At 39.5% G+C, this 27152-nt stretch overlaps 1 protein-coding gene across 1 annotated transcript in view; it reads right to left on the bottom strand.

Annotated features, from left to right (window-relative positions):
- Positions 1 to 27152, bottom strand: part of cdkal1 (CDK5 regulatory subunit associated protein 1-like 1) — a 259938-nt gene that overhangs the window by 217470 nt on the left and 15316 nt on the right. Inside the window, exon 4 of the mRNA XM_080896109.1 lies at positions 2791 to 2875. Within this exon, the coding sequence (XP_080752235.1) occupies positions 2791 to 2875 (85 nt within the window). The remainder of the gene's footprint in view (positions 1 to 2790; positions 2876 to 27152) is intronic.

Below are 27152 nucleotides of genomic sequence, written 5' to 3'. Positions count from 1 at the left end.
AAACATATATGTGTGCTTAAATCATTTGGGATTTGGATTTCTTACTCAAAGTAAAGCCTTAAAACCTTTAGTAGCAAAATCCAAGTTCTGAGTCGCAAACAAAAGCACATACCCGCCAGGTGTGTGCGCCCCTGATGGAGGCAAATTAATCAAAATGCAAAACAGTTAGCTTAATTTCTCTGTGTTTATGCAAATAGGTGTGTGTGTGTGTGTGTGTGTGTGTGTGTGTGTGTGTGTGTGTGTGTGTGTGTGTGTGTGTATTGCCGAGAGAGACCAGTAGAACAGTGAGTAGGTGGAAATTGACACCGGGCAAAAGGGTAAAAAAGAACACACACACAAAATTATGCATAAGAAAAATGGTTTTCGCAAAAAAGCATCACAGTTATGTCCACGTTGGAGTAAAAAGGTACATTTTGAAATAATTAAAGATGTTTAAAGATCTACAGTCATGGTAAAGTAAACCCTCTGTCAAGTCTGGGGTTTTATTAGTCAGAATATGGTAAAAATCCATCTAGTCCTCACAAAATTTACAATTATTTTAATACAAACTCTAAGTACACCCCGGGATTCACTAGCTTGTAGAACCTCCTACTAGCAACAACTAAAAGTAACGGTTTCCATATGACCTTTTCAGTGTCTCATATTGCTGTGGATAAATGTTAGGCTTGGTTCATTGAGATTTGTAGGCATTTGTTTATGCATAGCTCTCTTAAGGTCCTGTTATAGCATTTCAATCAAGTTAAGTTTTGGACTTTGGGCCGTTACACCTTTTTCAACCATTCTGTTGTAGGTTTGCTGCTGTGCTTAGGATCATTATCCTATTGCTTGACCCACTGTGGACCAAGCTTTAGCTGTCAGAAAGATTCTCTAGAATACTTTGGTATACAGAGGAGTTAATGGTTGATTCAATGACCGCAGGTTGCCTAGGACCTGAATCTGCAAAACACCCCTAAATCATCAGCCCTCCACCACCGTGCTCATTGCCTGTGTTTGGTCTTGACAAACATGGCACTGTGCATCATGACCAGCATCTCCACTTTGTTCTAGGGATGGGCGATATATCGAATGTACTTGATGCCTCACGAGTTTTTCCATGTACGATGGTTAAAACGGCTTTATCGTAACCATTGAGTATACATCGAGTAACTGCCATGGCATTAAGCTGTCTGCATGTAATTCACTGCGAGTTTTCTTTCTCCCACACACTGCAAATGCATCATTACCCCTCCCAACCAGAAAATCTTCTACATGGCACACATGCATGTTTATACACGACCAGACTGGGAAAAATAACCATAAAATGTTTTTAAAAAACCAAACATTTTAATTCATTCAGATTTTTTGAATTCAAAGTGAAAAAAAAAAAAAAAAAAAAAAAAAAAAAAAAAAAAAAAAAACACTGAATGGTGAATTTGAATGAGTATACCAGTGCAATAGTGCATTTTAGGCACTTTATGGTTGCAAATAAAATTTGTTTTGGGAGGTGATTTAAAAGGCTGCCGGTTCGATCCCCAGCTCTGTGTGTCTTGGTCGTTGTGTCCTTGGGCAAGACACGTCACCTACCGCCTACTGGTGTTGGCCAGAGGGGCCGATGGCGCAATATGGCAGCGTCGCTTCTGTCAGTCTGCCCCAGGACAGCTGTGGCTACAACTGTAGCTGCCTCCACCAGTGTGTGAATGTGAGAGTGAATGAATAATGGAATTGTAAAGCGCTTTGAGGGTCTCGAAAAGCGCTGTATAAAAAAAAAAAATGCAATCCAATATCGTGATATATATATCGTGTTATAGCCAAAAATATATTGTGATATTAGATTTTCCTCATATCGCCCAGACCTACATTGTTCCAGAAGTCTTGTAGTCTGTTCAGATGGAACTTTGTAAACCTAAGCTGTGCTGCCATATTCTTTTCAGAGAGGAGAGGCTTTCTCTGGGCAACCCTTGCAAACAAACAGTACTTTTCAGCCTTCTTCTAACTGTACATTAACATGCTAATTGAGGCTGTGAAGTCTCAGATGTACCTCTTAGGTTTTTTGGAGTTTGGATGAGAATTTCATGCTCTGAACTCAGGATGTCCGCTCCTGGAAAAAATGTTCGCATTTCCTTTACGATCATCTGAATGATCCACACCAGCAAAAGGGACAAAATTCTGCTTTTATAGATGTGCTCACCCTTGTTAATGATCACTTAATCAAGTGCATTTGATTAGCAGCACCTGGGGGCTACTTACCTTCTTATTTCCTATGGGAGAAGTAAGGCTGCACTTAGTGCTTCTGCATTTTGGCTTAAAATGTGTTAAACATGCCATGTTTTGTAGTTCATTTGTGTTAAATTGATCCTGGATTACGTTTTCTAACAAAACACAATTAGATGTTCATTTATTTATGAGTGAATTGTGCTCCCTTGTCACACATAGTTGTGATCGTGATTCAGATTTAGTAATATAAGACATAATTATTATAACAAAACAAACTCGCTACAGCGGGGAAATCTTTTTGGCACACATTCATTTGTAGAAAACCATTTCTGATTGTCTGTTGAGCAGCAATTCTACCTATGCCAGTTTTTTTAATTTGTGTTAATATTATTTTTTAATTCTTTTTTTCTTATAATTAAAATTTTTTTACTTTTTTTTCCTGTATTTTAAACTCTTCTGATAGAGAAATGAGCCATCACAACCCCATATAAAAGACCTACTAAGCAAAGCTAACACTTCTTTATCCAGTTCCTATTAAAATGTAACGATCCTTCGAACAAGACAAGGATACATATCGTTTGTGTGCTTTTTCATTACTTGATTGAGTTTCTGAAGTGATCCTCTGCAGGGTTTTTCACAGTGCAGCTGTTGAGCAACCACACGTCTGCTTCTGTCGGGTCATCTACAAAGAGAGACAACGCATTTTATTTTTGCAGACTGGAAAAGCAAACGTAGCATTACAATGTTATGAGTACCCAAGATGAAGCCAACACACAGAAAAAAACAAACCGAAAGTCATATACATGAGTCAAGCACAAAGCACATGGCATCCTAAAAGATGAAGAAGTGCTTAATTAGTCTCTGGTGGAACTCCTTTGCGTCTGAATTCCACAGTGAGTCAGTTTGTACTCACAAAATAATCCAATGTGTGTCGGTAATTTTAACCCCATGTAAATTCCCACTTCTCTATGTTGTGAAAACTAGAATTAGAGCGCACTGGAAAAAGTGTCTCTGACAAAACATGGTTGATTCCTGTGTCCACTTAGCATTTTCTGCACTTTCTCATATATATATATATATATATATATATATATATATATATATATATATATATATATATATATATATATATATATATATATATATATATATATATATATATATATATATATATATATATATATATATATATATATATATATATATATATATATATATATATATATATGTATATACATACACACACATATATACATATATACATATACATATATATACACACACAAAGTATACAACTAAATTTTTAAAGCTGAAAACCAGCTCCGTGTCAAGTGCCAAACAAGATAAACTCCTAGTTGCTTAAAATTAAGATCATTTCAACATGTTTAACCAGGACGCACGCACACACGTGCTCTTCGAGACGATGGTATGAATCTTAGCACTGCCAGGAGAGCTGTCACACACAGATTTGGAGGGGATGTAATGGCACGTTGGTGGTGGGGCGCTGCTCCTTTATGCCACATTAAACCAGATATTTCAGGAAATCTACTTCCCTGCGTCAGCCAAGTATACTCACACACACACAGCATTATAGTTAATGTGCTATACGGTGGTTTTATGTAATAAAATTACCAAAGAAAATCAGCGTACCTTAGGTAACCTCTACCGGTCAATAGAGTTCACAAAACAAACAATTTAAAACAAAAAAGCCTCAAACAAACAGCCTACATACCATTTTTTTTTTCTGCACCAAGGGTAAACCAGAATGAAACAACTATTAAATTATTCATAGTGCCACACAAATATATGCAAATGTCTTTCCACTCTCATTCATGCTGTGACCAAGTATTCAACATTTTTCAGTATATTCAAATTCCAGGTCGTTAAAATTTAAACCTTCATGATGTCACTTTGCCACTAGTTTTGAATACATAAGACAGAATAAATTTCAATATGATGACCAATCTGTAACAGAGATATTAATTCAGTAACACATAAGCACAGACGCAAACCGCCACATCTTTAAAATGTACAAATGCAGCAGGTTTGAGGTTTGTTAGTCGACTGGATGCAACAGTAAGTTTGACTAAATGATGCCTCATCAAAACAGACAGACAGTCCTTCTAAAAGCACTACGTATGACTCGCAACAGTAGGGCATGAATCACGAGCATGTTTTGGGTTTGTTTGGGCTTTTCTGTTTGGAGTGATCAATTCTTTAAATGACAAAACTAATAATAGAAAGACCAGACATAATGAGTAATCCTAAAGCTACAAATGTGTGTATATTTGTGCTGATGATTGGGAAATGAATAACGGGAAGGGACGAGGGGAGGTGAGAGAGAGAGAGAGTGTTCAGCTGGCAAAAGCTCTTATTATGCCTACATTTATTTGAGAGGCAACCAACACACACACACACACACACACACACACACACACACACACACAGGACTTTAGTGAGAGTGGTCTCAGCTGTGTGGTTGCTTTCTCCTCTCAGTCCCAAGGGATGCTTTCCAGACCAACAATAACAAGCTCTCCATCAATTTAACAGAAACACACGCAAACACGCAAACACACACAACAATCCTAGCTACAGAATAAGCTTGCTAGTGCAGAGACAAAAACTATGCTGGAAAAAGAGAGAAAACAACTACAGTAAATATTATGGTGCACATCCTGGATTTATTTCTTTTTTTTATTTATTTGGTTTAAAGTGACTTTTTTCCTCATTATAAATTATAATATATCATATTAGCAACGGGCCTTTATTTTGAAATTAATCTATTGATTAAAAATACAAATGATCTTAAAGAATGATCAAGTGAACAGCAAATGAAAAAGCATACAACATCACATGAGCCTGAATGGAGAAGCATTACCTTGTAGCTCAAAGCTAACATACAAAGGCACATTTATGACATCACACGATGTTTGGGGTCAAAGGACGCTTTATTGTGTTGTATTTTTGGAAAACGGAGGCTGTATTTAACTAAACATTTACAGAGAGGGCGCGGAGGGAGCGGTGCATTAACAGAGCCCTGACAGTCGCTGTCACATTCTCAGTGACAGTTGCTTTTGCTTCTTCTTTCACATTTTCATCTAACTGAAAACTAATCCAGGCGTAACTGCCATCAACCATGTGACGATAGAAGACAGGCGCTGGCTGTTACAAGGAGCCAACCAGACATAGATGTGCAGAGGACGCAGAATCTCAAAGATGCAAGACTGTACATTTGCAAAATAAGGTTTTATGTAGTTATGGATTAAATGGCAGGCAGCAGCTGAACTTTAGATCATGTTTTGTGGAATTTTTCTTTTTTAAATCAGTGAATCAAAGTGCAAATTTAGACTATAGATGACTTAGTAGGACACTAAACATTTCCTAGGGTCAGACTAAAAATTAAGTCTGCATTAGATCCTCTGTTAAGTTGAATATTACGGGTCCGTGCGTATGTTCTCTGCCTCTTCATCCTCAGGTATGGACTTGCTTTTATAGAGCGCTTTTCTAGTCTCGCTGGCCAAATCTAAGCAAAAGCTTTCTCACGGTAACCTTAGTCACCATTTAAGCTCCGATAAATTCCAACCACAAAGTCATCGTGTTACTGGAAAATCTCTGGAATTTCACATTTGCATACATTTGCATTAAGACAGAGGTGCAGCCAATGGCGCAGAAGTCATTTGGTTATTTTTGCCTGCCATGGCATGACAATGCCTTAAAACAGAAAGTGCACAAAAACTGTTGACTTATCTTATCTAATGCAGAACATAAAGATCTGTAACCCAGCCCTGTGCTTTCACACCATGAATGATAACTTTACCAGTTAGACTAAGGTGACACCAGTGGGTAAATGGGTAACAAGTAAAAAGTTTAATGCTGCTGTTCCTGCCTTTGTGCCATTCTTAGACTTTAGAGAACACATGGAAGAGCAAAAAACCCAAAAAAAAAAACAACATTTCTACACAGCATATCCAAACAAAAACTCATCAGGGCCTGCATGGTGAAACCATAGTTATATGCAAGTGCATAAATGTATGTATCTGTATCTTATGAGAAACAAAGACAGAGAGCATGTAATAATGGCTATTCACTCAGTGTGCAGCACGCACATAAAAAGCCTGTTTTATATGTCGTTCAGTGTAAGAAATGTTTTCCATTTGACCACAACAGATTGATATTTTTAGGCTGTATGTTTGTGAGTTTCTCCAATACTATTAAAAAAATTCCAGCAATCCCAAATATTTTATATATATATATATATATATATATATATATATATATATATATATATATATATATATATATATATATATATATATATATATATATATATAAATAAAAATAAAAAAGAAATTGACATGTGTGCATGCACGTGTACAAAGCTTGGCTTTGATTTCTATGTATGTGAATGGAGGTGCGGTACGTCTACAGAGGGCCCAAATGATTAAATCTTAACCTTGAGGTTATTTCTGTTTACGCCGTGTGTGTGTGTGTGTGTGTGTGTGTGTGTGTGTGTGTGTGTGTGTGTGTGTGTGTGTGTGTCTGTCTCTGCCTCTCACCCTAACTTCACCCTAAGACCAAATCATACAAGAGAGACAGGGATATTAGAAAAGCAGCACCTGTGGTCAGTGTGTGTGTGTCTGTGTGGGTGCAGGCGTATACACGGGGTCATACATAACATATTTCAATCACACTACTCCCTATGGAGATGATGTATGGGAGGTTTGGGAGCAGGTGCACTCAACAAGTAAGTACGGATGGAAAAATGACCAAATCAAAGGAGAAAAAAAAGGGACTGCAAGTTATTGTTTCTTACATAAAAATGAATAAAAATGAATAAAAGAATGCGTAGGACTGACTTAGAAACGAGTCATCCTGAGAGAAATTGAAAGCGTGTGTGGAATGAGGCAGGTGATAATTTACCCGAACACATTTTCATTTAAAAATAAATAAATAAATAAATGAAAACACAAAACCCACCACAATCAACATAACTGATTAGAAACAGAGCCGGAGTCTTATTTGTCTGCTCACCTTTACACTTAAATGTTTTTGGTTTACAAACACTACAAAATGATGAATTCTGCTGTATTTGCACATGACTGTATTTCTTGCTGATTTACCCACAGGTGTGCGCAGCACCCCGCAGAGCAGCAGACAGTAGGCTCAGCTGCAGGGTCAGAAAGCAGAGCAACACAAACAATAACAGGCAGAATGGGAATACGGTAATTTCCGATGCTCGCATGTACTTTATGCAGATGTGCCAATTTACAACTGAAAACTGTAAATTTCACTCACTTGTTTACTGTAAACAGACAGTTGTCTTGCGCTTAGAAATGAGAAATGTCTGTGGTTTTGTCTGTGTGTCTAAATTTAACTGATTAGAAATTTTATATTTTCCTATTAGGGCCTAATTACATTTGCACTAAACAAAAAGGATATAAAAGCACATAAAATATGTATAAGAAGTCATTTTCCACTACCAATATTATTTTTACAGGCAAACTAACCATAATGAAAAGCAGAGGCTCTCCAAATTTTCATGATTGAGTGCCAATTTAGGGAGCGAGCGCGACTGAGGGCAGCAACGTGCTTAGAGGATGGTTCATTTGTCAACGTTAGCGAGGTTTACTCTGCAACAATGGCTACAAAAGACAAGCTGAAATTGAACAGATACTTTAGTCCTGTCACTTTATAGTGTGGCATGAAAAGTATATTACAAAAAGGCCACCAGTGGCCAGCATGGCCCGCTTCGTGAACTCTAGATATAAAGGATACATTTTAAATTACCAGTACTAGCCTGGAACTTACAGTTTTTACCACTGAAAACTGTAAATTTTAACTGTAAATTGTCTGTTTACTGTAAAAAGAGCCGTTTTCTACTTTTAAATGACCCACTTTATTTAAGCCCACATTTTCTCCAGTTAAACAAGAGGTTTGATGGTTTTCTTTTATATTATTATTCTCTTTGTAATACCAGAAATGTTGGTTTGAAAATCTTCTAGCGTACAGGAAACTGCTTTATTATGTGGACAAATGATTTGCTCCTCGCCAATGCTGAGCCATAACAGCCACAGGTCTTTCAATTTTACATTTCTTGTAAACAATAAAGAGTTGGATCATCTCTGAAAAGAAAAGAAAAACAAGTATTTTAACAAACTGCAGGTTTGGAGCACAAGCTTCATTTTTAGCTGTTACCTGATATTTCAGTCAAGTAAAACAACAGAGTCCCTGTTAAGAGCTTTGGCTTATATCTATGCTGTGGATGTTGTGTATGTTCCTTCTCATTACAATATTACCAGGATGAGGCATACCAGTCTTCAAAAGCAGTGTTGCATACCAAGATTAAACAGTTACATTTATTTTGTATCTGACCGGTTCAAAATTCATTAGGATGTGAAGCTAAAAAACTCTTTTTGAGGCACTATATAATTTTATTGTCAGAATTTGGACCCCAACCCAACAGTACCTTTTAAATATTGTGGTAATGTTAAGAGAACACAGAAATAGAAATCCTCTCTACATATTCTAAATGTTTTAAAGTATACACACAAATGAAAGGAAAACACTGAAATTCTGGCCACTCAGCAGGTCTTAGACGACTAATCTGCCGGTCTAAATGATTAAATGACTGAAAACCCTTTACATTCATTTTCAGCTAATTCACCAGCTATAGTAGGCTAAAACTATCCTCATCCAGAGTTTTCCTATTGGTATAGCCTAAGGAACTTGCGATCGGTCTCAGTGTTTTGCTTGTTGCGGTAAACAATCTATTTCCACAGTGGGTCTGTGAAGGTTCTCAGTCGTTGAGGTCGTCGTAGTCTAAGGAGCTTGGAAAGAAAAGCATCTGGATCTCATCCGAGAAGCCTCTTCAGTTCTAAGAGCAATTGGTGGGGAGTCCCAGATTTTAAACCCTATGGGAGTGTCCCCCAAGAGGATCATGGACCCCCTGTTGATCCTCTACCTAATCACACGCGCCACGGTGTGAAAACGGGTGTGTGTCACAGTCAGCCAAGGTTTCAGATGAACCCATTGTGAAGCCTTGCCCCACCCTATCATGTGAGTTACTGAGGTCAAAAGACCCAGGATGTGAGTGGGCGTTAAGGTGTCTGGGGAGGGATCTCAAAACTGGATTAGAGATGGCAGACAGTTGGTGTTGTAAGCCCCGCCCTCTCTTCAAAGATGGTCGCTCACAGTAGACATAGATGGCTTCTTTCACTCCTCTTTCAAACCATCTGTCCTCTCTGTCCAAAATGTGAATGTTGGCATCATCGAAAGAGTGACTGTTGTCCTTTAGATGCAGATGAACTGCCGAGTCCTGTCCTGTCGACGTGGCTCTTCTATGCCGTGCGTTTATGTAAACAAAAGTAGAGCCTGACCAACACTGGGTTTTCAACACTGACACCTTTAATGATATCGTTATTTGACCATTTAAAAAGCTGATCTCATTATTTGTTCCTCTTCAAATACACAAAGATTAACATTTGGCATGTGGAGCTATTTCTGAGTTAAGATCTCAGTTGTTGCTGTTTTTTGTGACAACAGGTTGTGGGTTACTCTTCTACGCTCTGCCCTCCTCAGCTCGGATCAGCTGGGTGTTCTGTTTGTGGCGTTTGTGGCTGCAGACTGAGAAGCTGCAGAGTACCTTCTAAGAGAAACTATGAAACATCCATACTTTAATCTGATTTATCAGCCAACACCACCGTATCAACAAATGACTAATATTTTCCTCTCTAAAAAAGAAACTGGATCAACTATGCTAAACATCCTAAACCACAGTAAGTGTAGGTTTCAAAATGTCATATGTCGACTTATGCACTGCAGTAAAGCTGTAAAGTATACGTCGTGGTGTAAACTGCAGCTCGAATTACCAAGACTTACAGTAACAGTCCCTCCAAATATTGCTAACATGGTAATTAAATACCTCTGCAGGGATCAGCTATCAAAGCTAGCGCTGCCTTCAAATAATGAAAAGAAGAATTGTCCTTGTGTGAGCCAACACAGAGGATATGAATACAGTTACACAGACATTTAAGAAAAAGAAAATAGTTGGAAACCGTGTTCTAGACCACAAAAATCTAAACCACCCACCCCGGGTCTTCAACACTGGTAGATGATACATGAGAGCTACTGGGACGTGCGTGTGTGCACGTGCGTGTGAGTGACAGAGAGAAGGGGCAGACAGCAGCCCTACGGGTCATTTTGATGCTCCTGGTGCTTCACATACAGACTAAACCATGACCCACTTTCCGCCCCATCCCACAGACACCCCCACATTCACACGCACTTCTCCCCCTTGTTATTTCTGTCCTGTACCCTCCATCTCTAACATATCGTCTTTCTCCTCCTCTGCCGCCCCCACTGCTCGTCAGACACACACACAAAAATGCACAGGACATGCTGACCTTGGGATACGCCGCTGTAGTGCTCTATCGGGGTAAGAGTGCTGGGGCAAGGGGTGGCTTTGGGGTGAATGGACACACTTGACTGAGCTAACAAGGCCTGTATGGGCTTATTGGCTGATAGGCTGGCCGGACAGCTGGATGCCAAGCGTACTGGCTGGGAGGACAGGTGGACTGGAGGGCAGGGCGGGGCAGTGACCCCGCTCCACCGTGTTATGCATCTCCCAGAAGTCAGATAGAGCTCACTGCCATGAATAATGTCCTAGCACAGATATGGCTACAGCCCACTTTTTCCCCCCTTTTGATTCATTTATTTATTTATTTATGTTCCCTCCAAACAAACAAAAAACTAAATACTAAAGCATATTTCATAAAATATATTGTCAGGACAATAAATATTTCAAACATACATTCTTTTAATGTATTTAGACTTGTGTTATCCTGGCACTACTGCAGTCTTAATATGTCACACAGAAAGAAAACCACATGCCACTATCACAAACACATACAAATTCAACAGAAGGGAAACTGAATCAAGCTTGTTTGGGGTTTGTTTGTGTTTTCATTTTTGTCAATTCATCGTTTCTTTCGACACTTTGTGTCAAAACTGCAACTTTACAACATCCCACAGTCACAGGTAAACAAGCACAAACATAACAGCTACAATCGCAAATGCACAAAGTCATGCTGTGTGTGTGTGTGTGTGTGTGTGTGTGTGTGTGTGTGTGTGTGTGTGTGTGTGTGTGTGTGTGTGTGTCAAGGCTGATTCTCAGGTGATAACATTTCTGCCTAACAGGTTCCTTTTCCTTAGGGGAACAAGTGCGAGTGTGTGTGCGCCTTACTGATGTGGCAAATTCTGAATGGCTCTTAGAGGACTTATGAGCTTCACCTCCAATCACATTTTACAAGGAAGCACTTGCACTGGCACACAGCTACAGCCACACAAACACCAAGACATACGCACACTCATATACACAGACAGAAGGCCCTGGGGTTTGGCAGTTGGTCCATACATCTACAAGGGTGAGCAGCCACTCAGCCGTGGATGATAATGCAATCAACTATCATTAGAGGGATGCTGGCTGACTGCATACGCACACACACACGCACACACACACACACACACACTACAGCTACCCACAACGCACTCAGACCTGTCACACTGAGGAAACTGCTCATATTGCTGTGGTAAGACGCGATCCTACGTTTACATTCACTTTTTCATAAAGTCCTCATTACAAGGTAGGAAGCAAATGAATTTTTTAATAGATTAAACAATCAAATAATCATCAGCAGAATAACAAGAACGGAAACAATCTTCGGCTATAGCCCTAAACTAAAAGGGATTTTTTTTAAAATAGCTATAAAAATAGCAGAAAGATGCACAACCAAAGAAAAAACTGGCACAGGCACATCTAACTTTATCACTGCTTCATCTTCTGATGCAACTACAGGGCAACACTAGTGCACAACAGAATCGCAGTGTCTCAGTATTACTAAAGCGCCTCAGGGCATCAGTTCTTTGTCCTCTTTTGGCCAACTCTCTATTTATTCATGTGTTATTTAAAGCTTGCTGGTGGCATATAGTTTACAGAGTCATCAGCATCTCCGTAAACTGAAATCAGATCAGACAGCCTGCTTCTCTGCTGGCCAGTCAACCCTTATTTTATGTTTTAAAACTATAGATTGCTAAGCCCTCTATAAACTGATTTTCTATGTTATGTGTGTCTATTAGGGCTGCCACGATTTGTCAACTAGTCACGATTACGTCGACTATTACATTTTAATAGTCGACGCGTCGTTTGAAGCTAGATCCCAAAAGACGCAGGAATGAGTAGTAGGATTTAAGAGTGTAATAACGGACTGAAACAGAAGATGGCAGCACTGCATGTACAAGGATGCCAGCTGCCGTTAAACCCCGAAGAAGAAGAAGCTGTGTCCCAGAATTCATAGCGCAGCCCAGCTCAGTTTCCAACAATGGCGGCAGCTAGTTAGTTTTAATATTACTCTTATTATTCTTTCTGGGTCACAAAATAAACGTTTAACATATTTTCAGGCGAGAATGTAACTATGTAAACCTCAAATATCTGCTCAGTTTATCAAGACACCGCATATTTTCAAAAGCGCTCCAACGTTTTCGGAAACGTCTGTTACCCACTAGCTCGATAGCTAGCTGGGGGCAAGGCTCACTAGAGGGGCTGAGAACACCGGACTCCGGGCCAACCATTTTCAAACCCACGGCCGTCTTTCGCTACTCAGGTTAAACATGATATATAAGTCACTTAGATAACTTACAAATGTTATTGTTTGCCTTTTTTCAATATTTTATTTGTTCCTGAGTAAATCGGTTTGGCTGAGACTAAAGTTGTAGTTTTTACACAGCTGAATAAATGTCAAGCAGACAGCTGATTATCAGAATTTTGAGATGCTCGAGAATATACTCCGGTGTCCTGTTATATTTTAGATAGCAAGGAGTTTATTAAACTCCATCGAAACAATCTGCAAATGTCATTAAAATTGAATAAACTATCATCTTGTCTTTATTTTCAGTTAGCACATATCTTAAACACTTAAAGCTGTAAGCTAATGATAGTTATATAAGAGCAGATGCTGCTGGTGCAATAAGCTGTACGTTTTACGTCCAATTGATGCATGATCTGATTAGTCGACTAATCGCAAAAATAATCGGTGACTAGTCGACTATCAAAATAATCGTTTGTGGCAGCCCTAGTGTCTATAAAGTTAAAAGACACTCACTTTAGAGTACAAACATGAATAAAATAACTTCACTGAAAGCAGTACAGACTGCTAAAGAAAACAAATTTTTTTACTGGGCTATGGAGAAAATAAACAAGAACAATCACAAAGAAAAAAAGATCTTCACACAGATTTCCATTCAGATTGATTTTGAGTACCGTATTTCCCGGACTACAAAGCGCACCTAAATATTAGCCGCACAAGCTAAAATCAGGGGAAAATCCTGTTTTGTACATACATTAGCCGCACCTGACCAAAAGCCGCAGGTGTTTCAATGTTGACTTATCATATGTAAGAGAATATGCACAAAGGGAATTGTCAGGAAAGAGATGGCTGTTTGGAGACATCACTTTTATTAATATTTTGAAAAACAAGTTATGGGTACATATTTGCACATGTAGTACATAACAGTAGCCTACAGCACACCAGAAAAATAGATTCGGCCTACCTTTTAGGCTCAGGTGCAGTGACACAGCTTTAACAAGAAGAAAAGTCAGTCATTCACCACCATCTTTCTCTTCTTCCTGCGCACTAAAACCACCAAAGTCCTCTTCTCCAGTGTCGGATACAAACAGGCTCATGATGGCTTCGTCATCCACTCTTCTTCTCTCCTTCGTTGTCACTTTCAAAACCAAAGAAATCCTCATTGTCAGTGTCAGAGTCGAACACCCTCTGAAGGGCCCTGGCGGTGTCCTCCTCTCCATCATGCAGCAGTCCAGCCCTTCAAAATCCGTTGGTGATCGTGGATGTTTTCACACTTTTCCACGCTGTCAGAATCCACCGGTGGAGTTGGGCATAACTTGCTTTTTGGGCATAACTTGCAAGTTTATCGCCGCTCATCATCCACGACTCCCGCTGAACGCGTAGCGCTACTTTGAAGTTTGTTTTTCGCGCTACTTCGTACGGCACTACGTTGCCTGGCGGACGGACATGTGACTAACATACTACTCTTGAACCCCGATCCTTCCGCCAGGCAACGTAGTGCCGTACAACAGCGGAACACACAAAACAAATCGTCTTACGATATGACAAAAATCACGGACAATCCATAGAAAAGCCGCACCTGACTAAAAGCCGCAGGGTTCAAAGCTTGTGCAAAAAGTAGCGGCTTATAGCCCGACAATTACGGTAATTTATCCATTTTGAGTCGTCTTTTTTCAAATATTTGATCTTCAGGGTTGGAAAATCCCAAACTAGATTTGAAAAGGAAAAAAAAGCTTACAAATTAGTACGAATTACATCAGCTGAGATGTCAGATTTTAGTTTTTCTATTTTTGACACACCTCAGATACACCAGACTGCAGTCCTCTCAGACTCACTGTCTACATCAACTCTGTTAAATAGCAGAAATCCACAGCAGTGGTTCTCGTAATGTGTGCATAATCTCCCGACTCTTCTCAAGGGACAGATATGGCCGTGTGTGCGAGTGTCTCTGTGTGGAGGTAGGGAAGTAGAGAGGGTATGCCAAGTTAGGCACAGCGGGGGCCCGTGATAGCACTCACGTCAACAGTTTGACAACATCTTAGAAAGATCTGTTCACTTGGGATTACTCTCCTGTCCTCAACAACTCTGAGTAGATTACTGTTGGAGGAGGAGAGTGAGCCTGACAGATAGGGGCTGAAAGAGACAGAAACGATGAGGATGCAGGGCTGAGAGGCAGGGAAAGAATCACGACTAACAAGTTAAGAAGGATGGAGGTGAAGTGAGAGTAGAGATTCAAAAGGGGGGGGGAAAGAGAAAAAGAAAAGCAAGCCAGAAGAGATTGAAAAAAGGAGAGTGGTGAAATGAAATCCAAGAAACAGACAGAAAGAGTACAAAATAATGAAGATAGGTAAAGGAGAGGGAGCTAGCATTAGAAGATGAAGTGGGAGTACCTCGGTGAAAAATAGCAGCAAGCTCAGCTGAAAGTGGAGCAGCCATGATGAATGCTGCAAGACAGGCCAACCACTAATTTGGATGGCAGAAGTTTGCTTCCACAGGGCAAGAGGCCGGAGTCAATCTGTCTCTCTTACGTCTGATCACAGAGCCACAGTGGGCACACCTGGGTCCAGACAAGGGCCCCTGTTTCAGACCAGAACTAGTGAACTGCCAAAGTAAAGAGTCAAGCATATACGCACCTACATGGGGAAACATTAAGGCGTGTTTTTCCACTACAGTCATGGAGTTACAAATGTTTTCAGGTATTGTGTTTCAAACCAATCACATTCTCCAGCAGAATTAAGGTCTTGTAGGGCATATATGGGTTACATATATGGGGAAAATGTACAATGGAGAGTAATGATAAACATCTGGCAGTCAACTTCATGCGATTTTAACTGTGCATCAAGTGTGATTTATTGAGCTGCAGTCAGGCACGAGATGGAAGCGAGGCCTAAATAGATTTTTGCCATTACATGTCTCACCTTGCATAGATAGGATGATTTGAAGTCTGAGGTTCATGCTGTAATTGGGGCCAATCACTAGTCAGCAGCTCAGACAGAAAACCATTATGATCATCAGCGCAGACATAAAAAGGTATTTCACACAGCCAGAAAGGGATTATTAGAGTCAAGGCCACAAAAGTCAGGGTGTCTGGGAGAAAGAAGGGCCTGAAAGGTTACTGACTGACAGATTAATATACCAGTGATTTCACTTTTACCACACACCTCAGAGTGAAAAATGACACACACTTTCGCTTTCCAGTGTAATTTCAAAGGCTGGATAAAGAATCTATTTTCCAATTAATTGCCTTTTTAAAATCCAATATAGACTCTTAAAAATCCTCTGACTGACATTAGCATTTGAGCGCATGTGTCCTATACATATATCATCTCTGCTAAACATTATTCAAACGTGCACAAAGCTAGCATTATCATTTTTAATCTAGCAAAAAATTACAGATGGCTATAAAAGCTGCTGAGAGTCTCAACAGTCAAAACTAATGAAACCGTGAGTGTTTATACAGACCCGTCGCAGTTTAAGACCCCAGCAGTCGGCCGTACCAATTGTATTTGATCCAGACAACACAATTACACGAGAAATAGAATAAAGAAGGAAAAGTCTGCACACTGGTTTGAAATCTGTGAGTGTTGACAAGATATTTTCTCTGGCTACATCATATGAAGCCCATAAGTCGAATAAACAGGGTGTGGATTTTACTTTATCCAGTCTGTCCCTGCCGGGAGCTAATACTAGCCAGCCAGCTGCCTGCAGACATCAGGCTGATCTTGTCAACACAACACCATTCTGCAGACGAATTAGCGAGCAAACTTTCAGTTTCTGCTCTGTCTGTTTAAAAGGAATGTCTTAAAAACAAAACTCAGAGTCCATCCGTGAGTCTAAGACACTGGATGTAAGTATAAACAGCCTGTTCAACGTATTGGATGGTGCAGGTCCTAAAAATGTGTGTGTGTTGTGTGTAATGGGGTTCTGTATTTATTAATTAAAATGATCATTTAAAAACTGAATGTAAAAATAAATAGTTTGTTTTAGGGCTGTGCGATATGACCAAAATCTCATGTCCCGATATTAAGACATCTATCGTCCTGATAACGATATAAATCACAAAAATTTAACATTTTCTGTAAATTCTGTGAATCTCGGGCAGCTCGACTTGCGGGAAGTGTTTCCAGCTGTGCGTCATGTAGCTGGAGTCGAGTGTTTTAACAGATGCATGAAACAATACATTTTTAGACTTGAGTATTTATTACACGGCGTGCTGCAGGGAAAAGCCTGTTCTAACGTTTGAGTCTAAGGTTTATTTTTTAATTCTCATCTGTAAACAATCTGCTCTTTCACGTTATTCAGTTTATTTTGAAAAGTCTCAACAGGATCTTGAGCTTTATTGTGAAAGGTTTATGTGGAACATAAACAAACGGACACGATGGTGTTACCGTCGTTGTTGCTAACCACAACGCATAAAAACAGGCGCTTGTCCGTCTGTAGTGTGGTTATATTAAATATAAGAGAAAGAGAGAACTTTAAGAAATGAATATAGCCACTACAGTGACCATCAAAACCATGAAAAAATATTGCCGTAAACAGTTTATTTTGCGACACCACGAAACAAACGATAGCGTAAAATGAAACGAAAGATGTTTTTATATCGTCATCCGATATATATCGTTATAGCAAACAACCCTAGTTTGTCTCCTGAGGTTCTATTGTCCTTCGTTTACTATAAAATTACACTTTATGCACATGTGTCAAAACTAATCATCCAGTTTCAAAAAGCTAGAGTCCTTCTGCTGAAGGGATCGGCCCCGTTTGCTTGTTAGCAGGCAAGCATCCACAGTTTCCAAGATATCACGATAGCTCAAGTTGATTTCAGTTTCATCAGCTCAATCAAGGTTGCGCTCTTCTGGAGGAGTTGCACTCTTTGAATGCTTTTGTTTTTAAAGCATTCAAAGAGTGCAACTCCTCCAGAAGAGCGCGGCACAGAAGTTTGCAGTCAGTGAATGTATCGTCGCTGTAGCCGCTGCTGCTGTTATGCTACCAACCACGTAAAGCCTGTGAAGACCCTCACGAATCCACAGTAAACGTTATGTCGAAATCAGGCCATTCTTTTCTGACACACACTGTAAAACACAACCTAAGACAAAATCAAAACTCGCCATTGTTGACTCAGCACCTTGCGTGACATCACATTAGCAAAACTAAGCTGGTGTTTGTGTTCGGATCTACTGGTATTTGCGGTGTGTTGTGTTTGCACGTCATTTAGAACGCTTCGTATGAAAATGTAAGATACACAGAAACACTCAGCGATTTAGTGATTACACGCGATGAAGTTTAGATTATAATATATGCAGAAAAACTTTCCTCTGTCACAGCGAGATGGCGAATAAGAGAAATACAGATTTGCATTCTAACCCCTCTGGAGCAACTAGTTGCTTCCATTGTCATATCTAAGATGTGCTGGTTTTCAACAGATCACAAAGAATTTAACTAGAAAGCATATACAATTATGATCGGAGCTCATGAAAAAAAAAAGCGAGAGAAAGAGTGACTTTCTGTACCTCAAAGCCAACTGTCATGCACACCATGGTAACCACAGTCTTTTCCCCATTTCACAACAATAACAGACTAGACAAATATTGACACGCCATTTCCCTGCCATTACAAATGTGATTATATTTGCTGTTTGCCCTAGGAGATGGCAATTAATATTCAATGGTGTGCGTGTACCTTTGTGTGAAACTGGGTGTGTTTGTGTATATGCACAATTGTGCGATGAAAAAAAAAAGAAAAAGAAAAGAAATAGCGCATGGAAAGAACACACGTCTGTTTGCTCTGCACACAAAAGAATGTGTTAGAGGGCGACCAAGGATCCAGAAATTTCCTCTGTGTGTGTCTGTTTTCTTTTATGCCATATGTCACCTGGTACAGAGACAAAGACTTGGGATAGAAAGCTTAAAAAGTAGGAACCACCTGTATGTAAAAGCTCACCTGTCCTCTGGGGAAAAAAGCCTGCAAGGAATGTGTACTGTAGCAGATGGAGTGTGAGGCGAAACAAAGGTAGAGGCAGTAGCTAAAAGGGGCTGTGGTCAACAAAAGGAGAATACCAAAGCAGTTCTTTTAGTTTGTTTGTTTTTTAGTAGCCTAGAGAATAGATAACCATCTTTCACAATTACACACAATGACCTGTCTTATTCTGTCCACAGTTTAGATACACACTGTAAAGGAATGGCAGCTGAAAGGACTCTAATTCCACCATTTAGATCCTGATCTACCAACATCCAGGTTCATGCGCTGCTTAGACACGAACAAGCATGGCTACTCCAGCTGTAGGCGAAGAATGGTGAGTTAGAAGTTTGTCAGTGGGAACGGAGACCTACTGGAAAAGCAGCTGAATAATATAAGTGCACAAGAGCAAAGTGGCTCTCTCCACAGTGGGAAAACATAAGGCGGGATGGCAGCATTAAAAATAAATGTCTGTGTATTTGTGTTGTTTGTTTTTTTGGCCACATTACTGGCAGAAATGGGTTATAAACATTATTTTTAAAAATAAAAAGAAGGTTTGATTTGAAGGCTTTTTGTACGACTGTTAGCAAAATGAAAGGATACTGTATCAAATACTTACATCTCTTAAAATATGTTAGATCATGTGTTGTTTTAGTCTTTTTGAGCCTATATATTTAAAAATTGATTGAATCAGCCCAAAAATATACGGCTGATTCGCTATTTTGAAACTCAAAATAACTCCTGAGAAGGACTCCCAACAGAGGAACATTGCATGATCTTTAACTCTCCATATGAAGAGCAACCATCACTGACGATGAGTGAAAAAGAAAACTTGGAGTAGACGTGGAATTAACACCCTCCATTCCTCTGCTGGCTAGTGGCTGTACAGCTAGCCAACAGCAGCCAGCAGCAGCCAGCAGCAGCAGCCAGCCACAAGGATCAGAGACTTTAGCAAGAAGCCAACTGCTACTACAACATCAAACATCTATAGGAAGACGAGAAAAACATTAGGCACTGCATAGAAAAAAAAATATGTGTGTGACTTAAAAGCTGGCATAATGCTTAGACTCAAATTTTATTCAGGTTAGCCTTAATACTGTTTATACTCAGATTGCTTGTTAGCGTTTGGGGCTAATAACTACTTCACATATTTATGTTTCACATGTAAAGTGACCTAATTTGATTAATAGCAATAATTAGAGCTTCCTCTGTGTTTTCTTTTTTTTTACTTCTGGGTGAAATTGAAACAATTTAGGTCATCTGGCTCCTTATTCCCAAATCTAAGCTAAGGGACATGCAAATCAGATGCAAATGACACCCAGAAAAGTGAAAACTAGTTATGGGCCGTGGTAATAAATACTGAATTTAGCCTCTTGGCATTCTAAAAGCAGCCAGTTGGGGTTAATATGCAAATTGTATGCAAATAGCCCAGATGCAGAGAGCGCCTTTTTCTCCCCTGATATAGAAAGCACGGGGGGTGTCCTGATGGCTTAGAAAGCAGAAGCATATAACATGCCCTTATGATGATACCGTCCCCTGATACTTGCACTCTTATATTCACTCTCCAACTATCATAAAAAAGAAAAAAAAGCACAGATATGATTAAAAAAAAAGTGTAAAGGAAGACAAGAGGAAAAATTACAAGCCCGTTTGAGAGGAAAATGAGGGGGTAAGACAAGGAGACAAGAAAAATTGAGAAGTATGGTATGTAATTTCAATACTAAATCTCAGACAGCGTTGTTAGCTGATTAGAGGAGCAGCGTGGAGGCAAAGGCAGAAAGAAATAAGAGTAAAATATACAAAGTAGGAAAGAGCCAAGTAAACGTAAAGGGAGAAGGGTCCAAAAGGATGATGAGCTGAACAGAAGAGACTACTTTGACACAAAGGGGTTCAGGGAGTAGTAGTCAGCAGCTTGTATGTAAAAGTCACAGGAGACAGACCTAAAGATATGGCGCACACACACGCACGCACACACACACTTTGCTGATCCTGTTTGTGCATAAAGAGGAGGCAAACTGGGCAAGTACAACACATGATAAGCTTAGTGGACCACCTTGTTCAATTGGCGGTGTCTCCACAAATTACATGCACCACCGGCACACACACACATACACACCATTGCTATATACTCGCAGTTCCACCATAATCACTATAATGCTGTTAATTGAAACCCAGACTTGCCCTGAACACATCACCTGATCTCCCTACCTGCAATGGTACCACATTCAAAATGAATACCACAAAGCTCTTAATCACAGATTCCACCCTCCAGTACACAGAGGCAGGCTGGTTGCTGATGTGCTTCGTGCTGAGCATTAAAGGGAACGTGGAGGCTGGCAGGTAGACTGGTGATTAGACAGGCTGTTCTGCTAACGGCATGTAGACGTTAAAAAAAAAAAAAAAAAAAAAAAAAAGAGAGAGAGAGAAAGAAACACACGCCAATACAAATTGCTACTCTGGTTCACAGCACATTTCCATACACAGACACTAAGCAGGGTGGTCCATTTTTGAGCTCCGCGTTTTCATCATCTTCTTTTTATCTCAACACCAAAAATCTACAGTGACTCAAAAACCCTGACTGCAATAATTGCTAGGATTTAAAGACAGAGGAAGAGATATATGGATGTAATAAAAAAAAGGGGGTTCTCATGACTGGATTAATGGAGAAAATCATGCCAAAAATATATCAACAGAAAGAAAGGAAAATAAATACAAGGATTATTCTGACTGAAGAGCATGAATTGAACTGCAGCTATTGATTAACTCTCTAAATTGACCATAATTTAAGATGCAACACAAAAAAGATCAGTGACTTGGCACATACAAAGCAATTTAAATTGACCACCTTTATTCTCCAAGTAGTCACTGTGCGCACGGGGAAACGGCAAAAAGGCACTCTCTCTCACTTTTTCCATTAACCTCACATTGTCCATTTTTCTTCTGCTTTTCATTGCTTCCAGTTTCCTATCAGCATCATATACCACACCCCTTCTAAACTGCTGAGCCTCATTTAAAAATCTCCCTTTTCTCACTCTCATCCTTTCAGAATTAGCTTTTTATTTGAAGTTATTAAAAACCTGTTTTATTAACACTTATGCACATCTAAATGGATAATCCTATAGAACAATTGAAAGTATTTTGATAGTAAAAAGCTGCCTATGAGACCTGTATGTGTGTGCGTGCACACATAAATGTGCGCCTCCATTCATTTGTGCCTGAATATATTATAGGTGGAGTAAAGATGAAGCCTCCCCTAATTAATAAATCATGACAAAAATGGAACAATTAAAGTGTTTCTCATTATAAATAATTGATGTGTCTGTCCACAGAAAACAGTTTCTCTCCTCTTGCAAATACAAAAAGTAAAAAAAATTAACCAAAAGGTAGAAAAAGCTGCTGGATAAAAACAAACACCGAGCCTAAAACAGCAGCGTGGACGATGAGAGAGAGAAGGGAAGCAGGGGTGGCGCATGCACAGAAAAACACACATTCCATCTCCTAACAGATTCCACTGAAAACAGATGGCATCAGAATTATCTGATGTCCTGTCACCGTCTTTTTATATGCTAATCCAGCTCCTACACACATCCGAGTGGCTTTAATCAGATATCAGGTCAGAGAAGCTAAATCAAGCTGAGACAATCGTGCTGCTAGAATTTTACACTGCGCCGAGGCGAGCAGTCACACACCAACGTATCGTTGCACTTAATGCCGTGAGACTCAAAGTGTGGAGCAACAAAGCTGGGCGATGTTGTTTCCTGCACTTAAAGTGACTGATAACTTGGCCGGAGCATACCTGCTGCACTAACTCACTCGCTGCTGAAGAAGCTCCACACCTGAACGTTCAGCAACGTGACAAACTTCTCGTGCATAATTATCTCTTATTTATCCCCGTTTGCCAGCAGTCATTCTGTCACTCAGGTAGCAACGGCACAGCAGGAGTCTTGTTGTTTTCTGTTACTGCTCAGTTCCTGTGCCGCATGCAGCCGTTATTGATGTTTAGAGCTACTGTTGATGATAATTCAACACTTTCTCCTTCAAAGTCAATCAGTTTCTAAATAAAGCTACGAGATAAGAGTGATTTTTTTTACTGTATGGTCACCTCTGGAAAGGTGACAGAAAAATAATGTTACCAAAAGACGCTGACTTGTTAAAGTTCGTGCAAATGTAGATTTTTTTATGCTTTTTATATGAACTCTGCCCTCTCTCTCTTTTAAACAAAGTATATTATTCAATGTTTGCACTCACTGACTACTTTTCAACTGCTCTTTAATTCAAATATCTAATCAGCCAATCAAATGGCAGCAACTAAACTGAGCATCAGAATGGGGAAAAGGGTGATTTAAGTGACTGTGAATGTGGCGTGGAGTATTTCAGAAACTGCTGATTTGCTGGGATTTTCACACAAAAGCTTCACAAGGTTAAAATTTTCAGTGACCTGCAGCTCTCTGTGTGAAAATGCATGCAAGTTTATTTCCAGGGCGTTTATTTCTACACTTCTTTATGCAAGCATGCTTCATTATATGTTGTATCTATGCTGCTATGACAATTCAATTTCCCTCTGGGATTAATAAAGTTTCTCTGAACCGACCTCCAATCTGAGCTGAATAAAACACCTTTGAGATGTCGCGCAACAGGAGATTTGCATCATGGGTGTGCAACTGACAAACCTGCAGCAACTCTGTGATGCTTTCATGTCAACGTGGACCAAAATCTCGGAGGAATGTTTTCCATCTATGAAACACGAATGGAGTTCTCAAGGTAAAAGGTGTAATTAATCATGTGGCCAGTGGGTGCACATCTACAAGGTTCCTTTCTTCTTGTGTAGATGGACAGAGGAAGACACATGCACACAGAAAAGGCTGTGATCTTCATGTCAAAGTTTTTCCAGTGTTTAGATTTTTTTGGCATCATGTAAAATAGGGCTGTGCGATATGACCAAAATCTCATATCCCGATATTAAGACATTTATCGTCCGATAACGATATAAATCACAAAAATGTAACATTTTCTATAAATTCTGTCAATCTCGGGCAGCTCGACTTGTGTGAAGTGTTTCCAGCTGGGCGTCATGGACCTAGAGTCGAGTGTTTTAACTGATGCATGAAACTATGCAGTTTTAGACATAAGTTGTAAAGGCCACCGTTTTCTTTGTGAGTATTTATTACACGGCGTGCTGCGGGGAAAAGCCTGTTCTAACGTTTGAGTCTAAGGTTTATTTTTTAGCACCTGGCGGCTCTTTTTTAATTCTCATCTGTAAATAATCTGCTCGTTCACGTGATTCAGTTTATTTTGAAAAGTCTCAACAGGATCTTGAGCTTTATTGTGAAAGGTTTATGTGTTAAACAAGCGGACACGCGACGCTGTTACCGTCGTTGCTGCTAACCACAACGCATAAAAACAAGCGCTTGTCTGTCTGTAGTGTGGTTATATTAAATATAAGAGAAAGAGAGAACTTTAAGAAATGAATATAGCCACTACAGGGACCATCAGAACGATGAAAAAATATTGCCGTAAACAGTTTATTTTGCGACACCACGAAACAAACGATAGCGTAAAATGAAACGATAGACGTTTTTATATCGTCACCCGATATATATCGTTATATCGAACAGCCCTAATGTAAAACACAGCTATTTTTTTTCTTTCCCACTGAAAACAGTGAAATACAGCCACATCATAATATTCCTGTTCAACCACTTAACTACCAATGATAGATAAGTTATACATATTTTTAAAAAAATGCTGAAAGAACACACAAGCAGCTGAAAAACCCACATACACACACATAACAGCTGGGACCTTCAGAGGATAGACTTATTGAGTTCAACCGCAGAAATACACACGGATAAACACACACACACACACACACACACACACACAGCAATCATAAGATCAGATCAGATCTCAGAAGGCAGTGTCTGTCTGAAAGATTAGAAGAACCATCTGTCCGCCATGTGGAAAGCATTGGATTATCAATAAACTTCACACACTTTTCGATGTGCATGCATCCATGTGCCTGTTTGATCCAGAAACCGAGTGTGGAAAGTAAATGAGGGCAAAAGCAAAGAAAAACACATCTATACACCAGAATATAGAAAAAAAACAAAATTAAAATAACCACTCCTAGTAAAAATTTCAAAATAAATCTCCAGATTTTAGCAGACTAGATAGACAATACATATATTTTATATCTATTTTTGAAAAAAATGAATAGAGGCAGTGCTTTTTTTAAAGTCGTGAGTTTAATAATATATATAAGAAGAACCCTAAAAGTTACACTAATGCATTGTGTCATTATTCAGTCCAAGCTAGAACTTATAAAAAGTTCTATAAACACACAAAAACAAAAAAAACAATCACTCGCCTTCACACACACGACCAGGAAATTGCTTGTGGCCACACTTGATGCTTAATCAATACACAGCTATCGATCTCTTGCCTGGCTAAACATTACTTGTATTTACTCTGCTAACTTTCCCAGTACAGATCCATATTGCTAAAATAACCACAGGAGAGGATAGCAAGCTTTCAAAGAGAGCACAATGAAGTTGAGCTGAAAATTCAAGCTCTGTTATCACCCTGCTCTGCACAATCGATAGCAGATGAGCCATTTGACTCAAACCCTGTGGATAACCACACACAGTTGCTTATATTCATTCACTGTTTTTTATTTTATCTGGTCAAGCACGGTCCCGCCAAGCCTCCCTGTCAAGTTGCTTTTTCTGCTCGGCGATCAGGGTAACTTTGTCGGATGATGATTCAAATTAAACCCGCTGCTCAAATCATCTGCTGCTTTTTAATCCACTTTATCCATTATCTGTTCTCTCACATGGAAATCAGGAAATCTAGCACAGAGCTGACTCATTTATATGGATGAAGACGAGATCAGAGACGCATGCAGGATTCATTACAGAAAGGACATAAGCGTGTAGCACTGAAATACTTGCAGGGACCACAGACTTCTGTAACATGCTTATTATCTAGTGCGTTTATTCAAAGGGGCGACTAGCCCTCACACAGCTAATAAATTCATACAACACACAAACTCTCATGGTCACATTTTTCCCCCTTTTCACTCACAGGTAGCCAGTCCTTTCATTTCAGCAGGTGGCCTCATACAAACATCCACACACAACAGCGCAGGTCACCCCTGCTTTCCATTTCAGCAGGTGGTCAGTGAGTAATGGCAGCTGATGGCTGAACATTGGACACTCAGACAGAAAGTGGGGGGCTATCTTCCAAAACAACACAAAAGGGCCAAAGTGAAGAGAAGGAGAAAGAATAACCTCAAAGGGGGCCTTTGAAAAGTCATTTACTACATGTCCTTGAATGCCTAAAATGATTTCTTTGCTTTGTATCCATATGTCACCCACACTCTTTATCCACCCACACCAACGGCTTGGCACGCCACATTAATTACAAATGTCTTTTAAGCATTTCCTCCTTATGAAGGAAATTGCATTTGTTTTCCTTGTTGAGTCAAGATGACAAGGAAACCAAAGAGACTTTTTAGTCTTTCTCACTTCTAATTTGTCCCCCTCCTCTTTAAGCTTGTAACGTATTAGACAAGCTAATTATTCCGAAACAAAGAAAGCTACAATAAGTTGTCAAATGTCAAAGAACACAGATCATCTGTCTTTAGTCCTTTTAGCTCTACTGCCAGAAAGCGCGACACAAAGTTGCACTGTTTGTCCTCCAAGAGCAGGAAGCTGTGTGACTACGCTGCACCAAACGCTGACATTTTGAAACAATGACATTTTGAAATTGGGACAATTTGTGCTGCCAAATTATGTGAATAAAGCTCAGTTTGGACTTTGGTGAACCCAATTAACACATTGTTAGCTCCGTGTTATTGCAGTCACTGGTAATCAAATTTTTTTACGCTATCGTTTGTTTCGTGGTGTCGCAAAATAAACTGTTTACGCCAATATTTTTTCATCGTTTTGATGGTCACTGTAGTGGCTATATTCATTTCTTGAAGTTCTCTCTTTCTCTTATATTTAATATAACCACACTACAGACGGACAAGCGCCTGTTTTTATGCGTTGTGGTTAGCAACAACGACGGTAACACCATCACGTGTCCGTTTGTTTATGTTCCACATAAACCTTTCACAATAAAGCTCAAGATCCTGTTGAGACTTTTCAAAATAAACTGAATCGCATGAACGAGCAGATTATTTACAGATGAGAATTAAAAAAGAGCCGCCAGGTGCTAAAAAATAAACCTTAGACTCAAACGTTAGAACAGGCTTTTCCCCAAAAATGCATCGTTTCATGCATCAGTTAAAACACTCGACTCCAGCTACATGACGCGCAGCTGGAAACACTTCACGCAAGTCGAGCTGCCCGAGATTCACAG

This window comes from Rhamphochromis sp. 'chilingali', assembly GCF_963969265.1.
Source record: "Rhamphochromis sp. 'chilingali' genome assembly, chromosome: 11".
NCBI classification, from domain to species: domain Eukaryota; kingdom Metazoa; phylum Chordata; class Actinopteri; order Cichliformes; family Cichlidae; genus Rhamphochromis; species Rhamphochromis sp. 'chilingali'.
The sequence above is the reverse complement of the archived record's forward strand: the minus strand, read 5'-3'. Positions and strand labels throughout refer to the sequence as shown.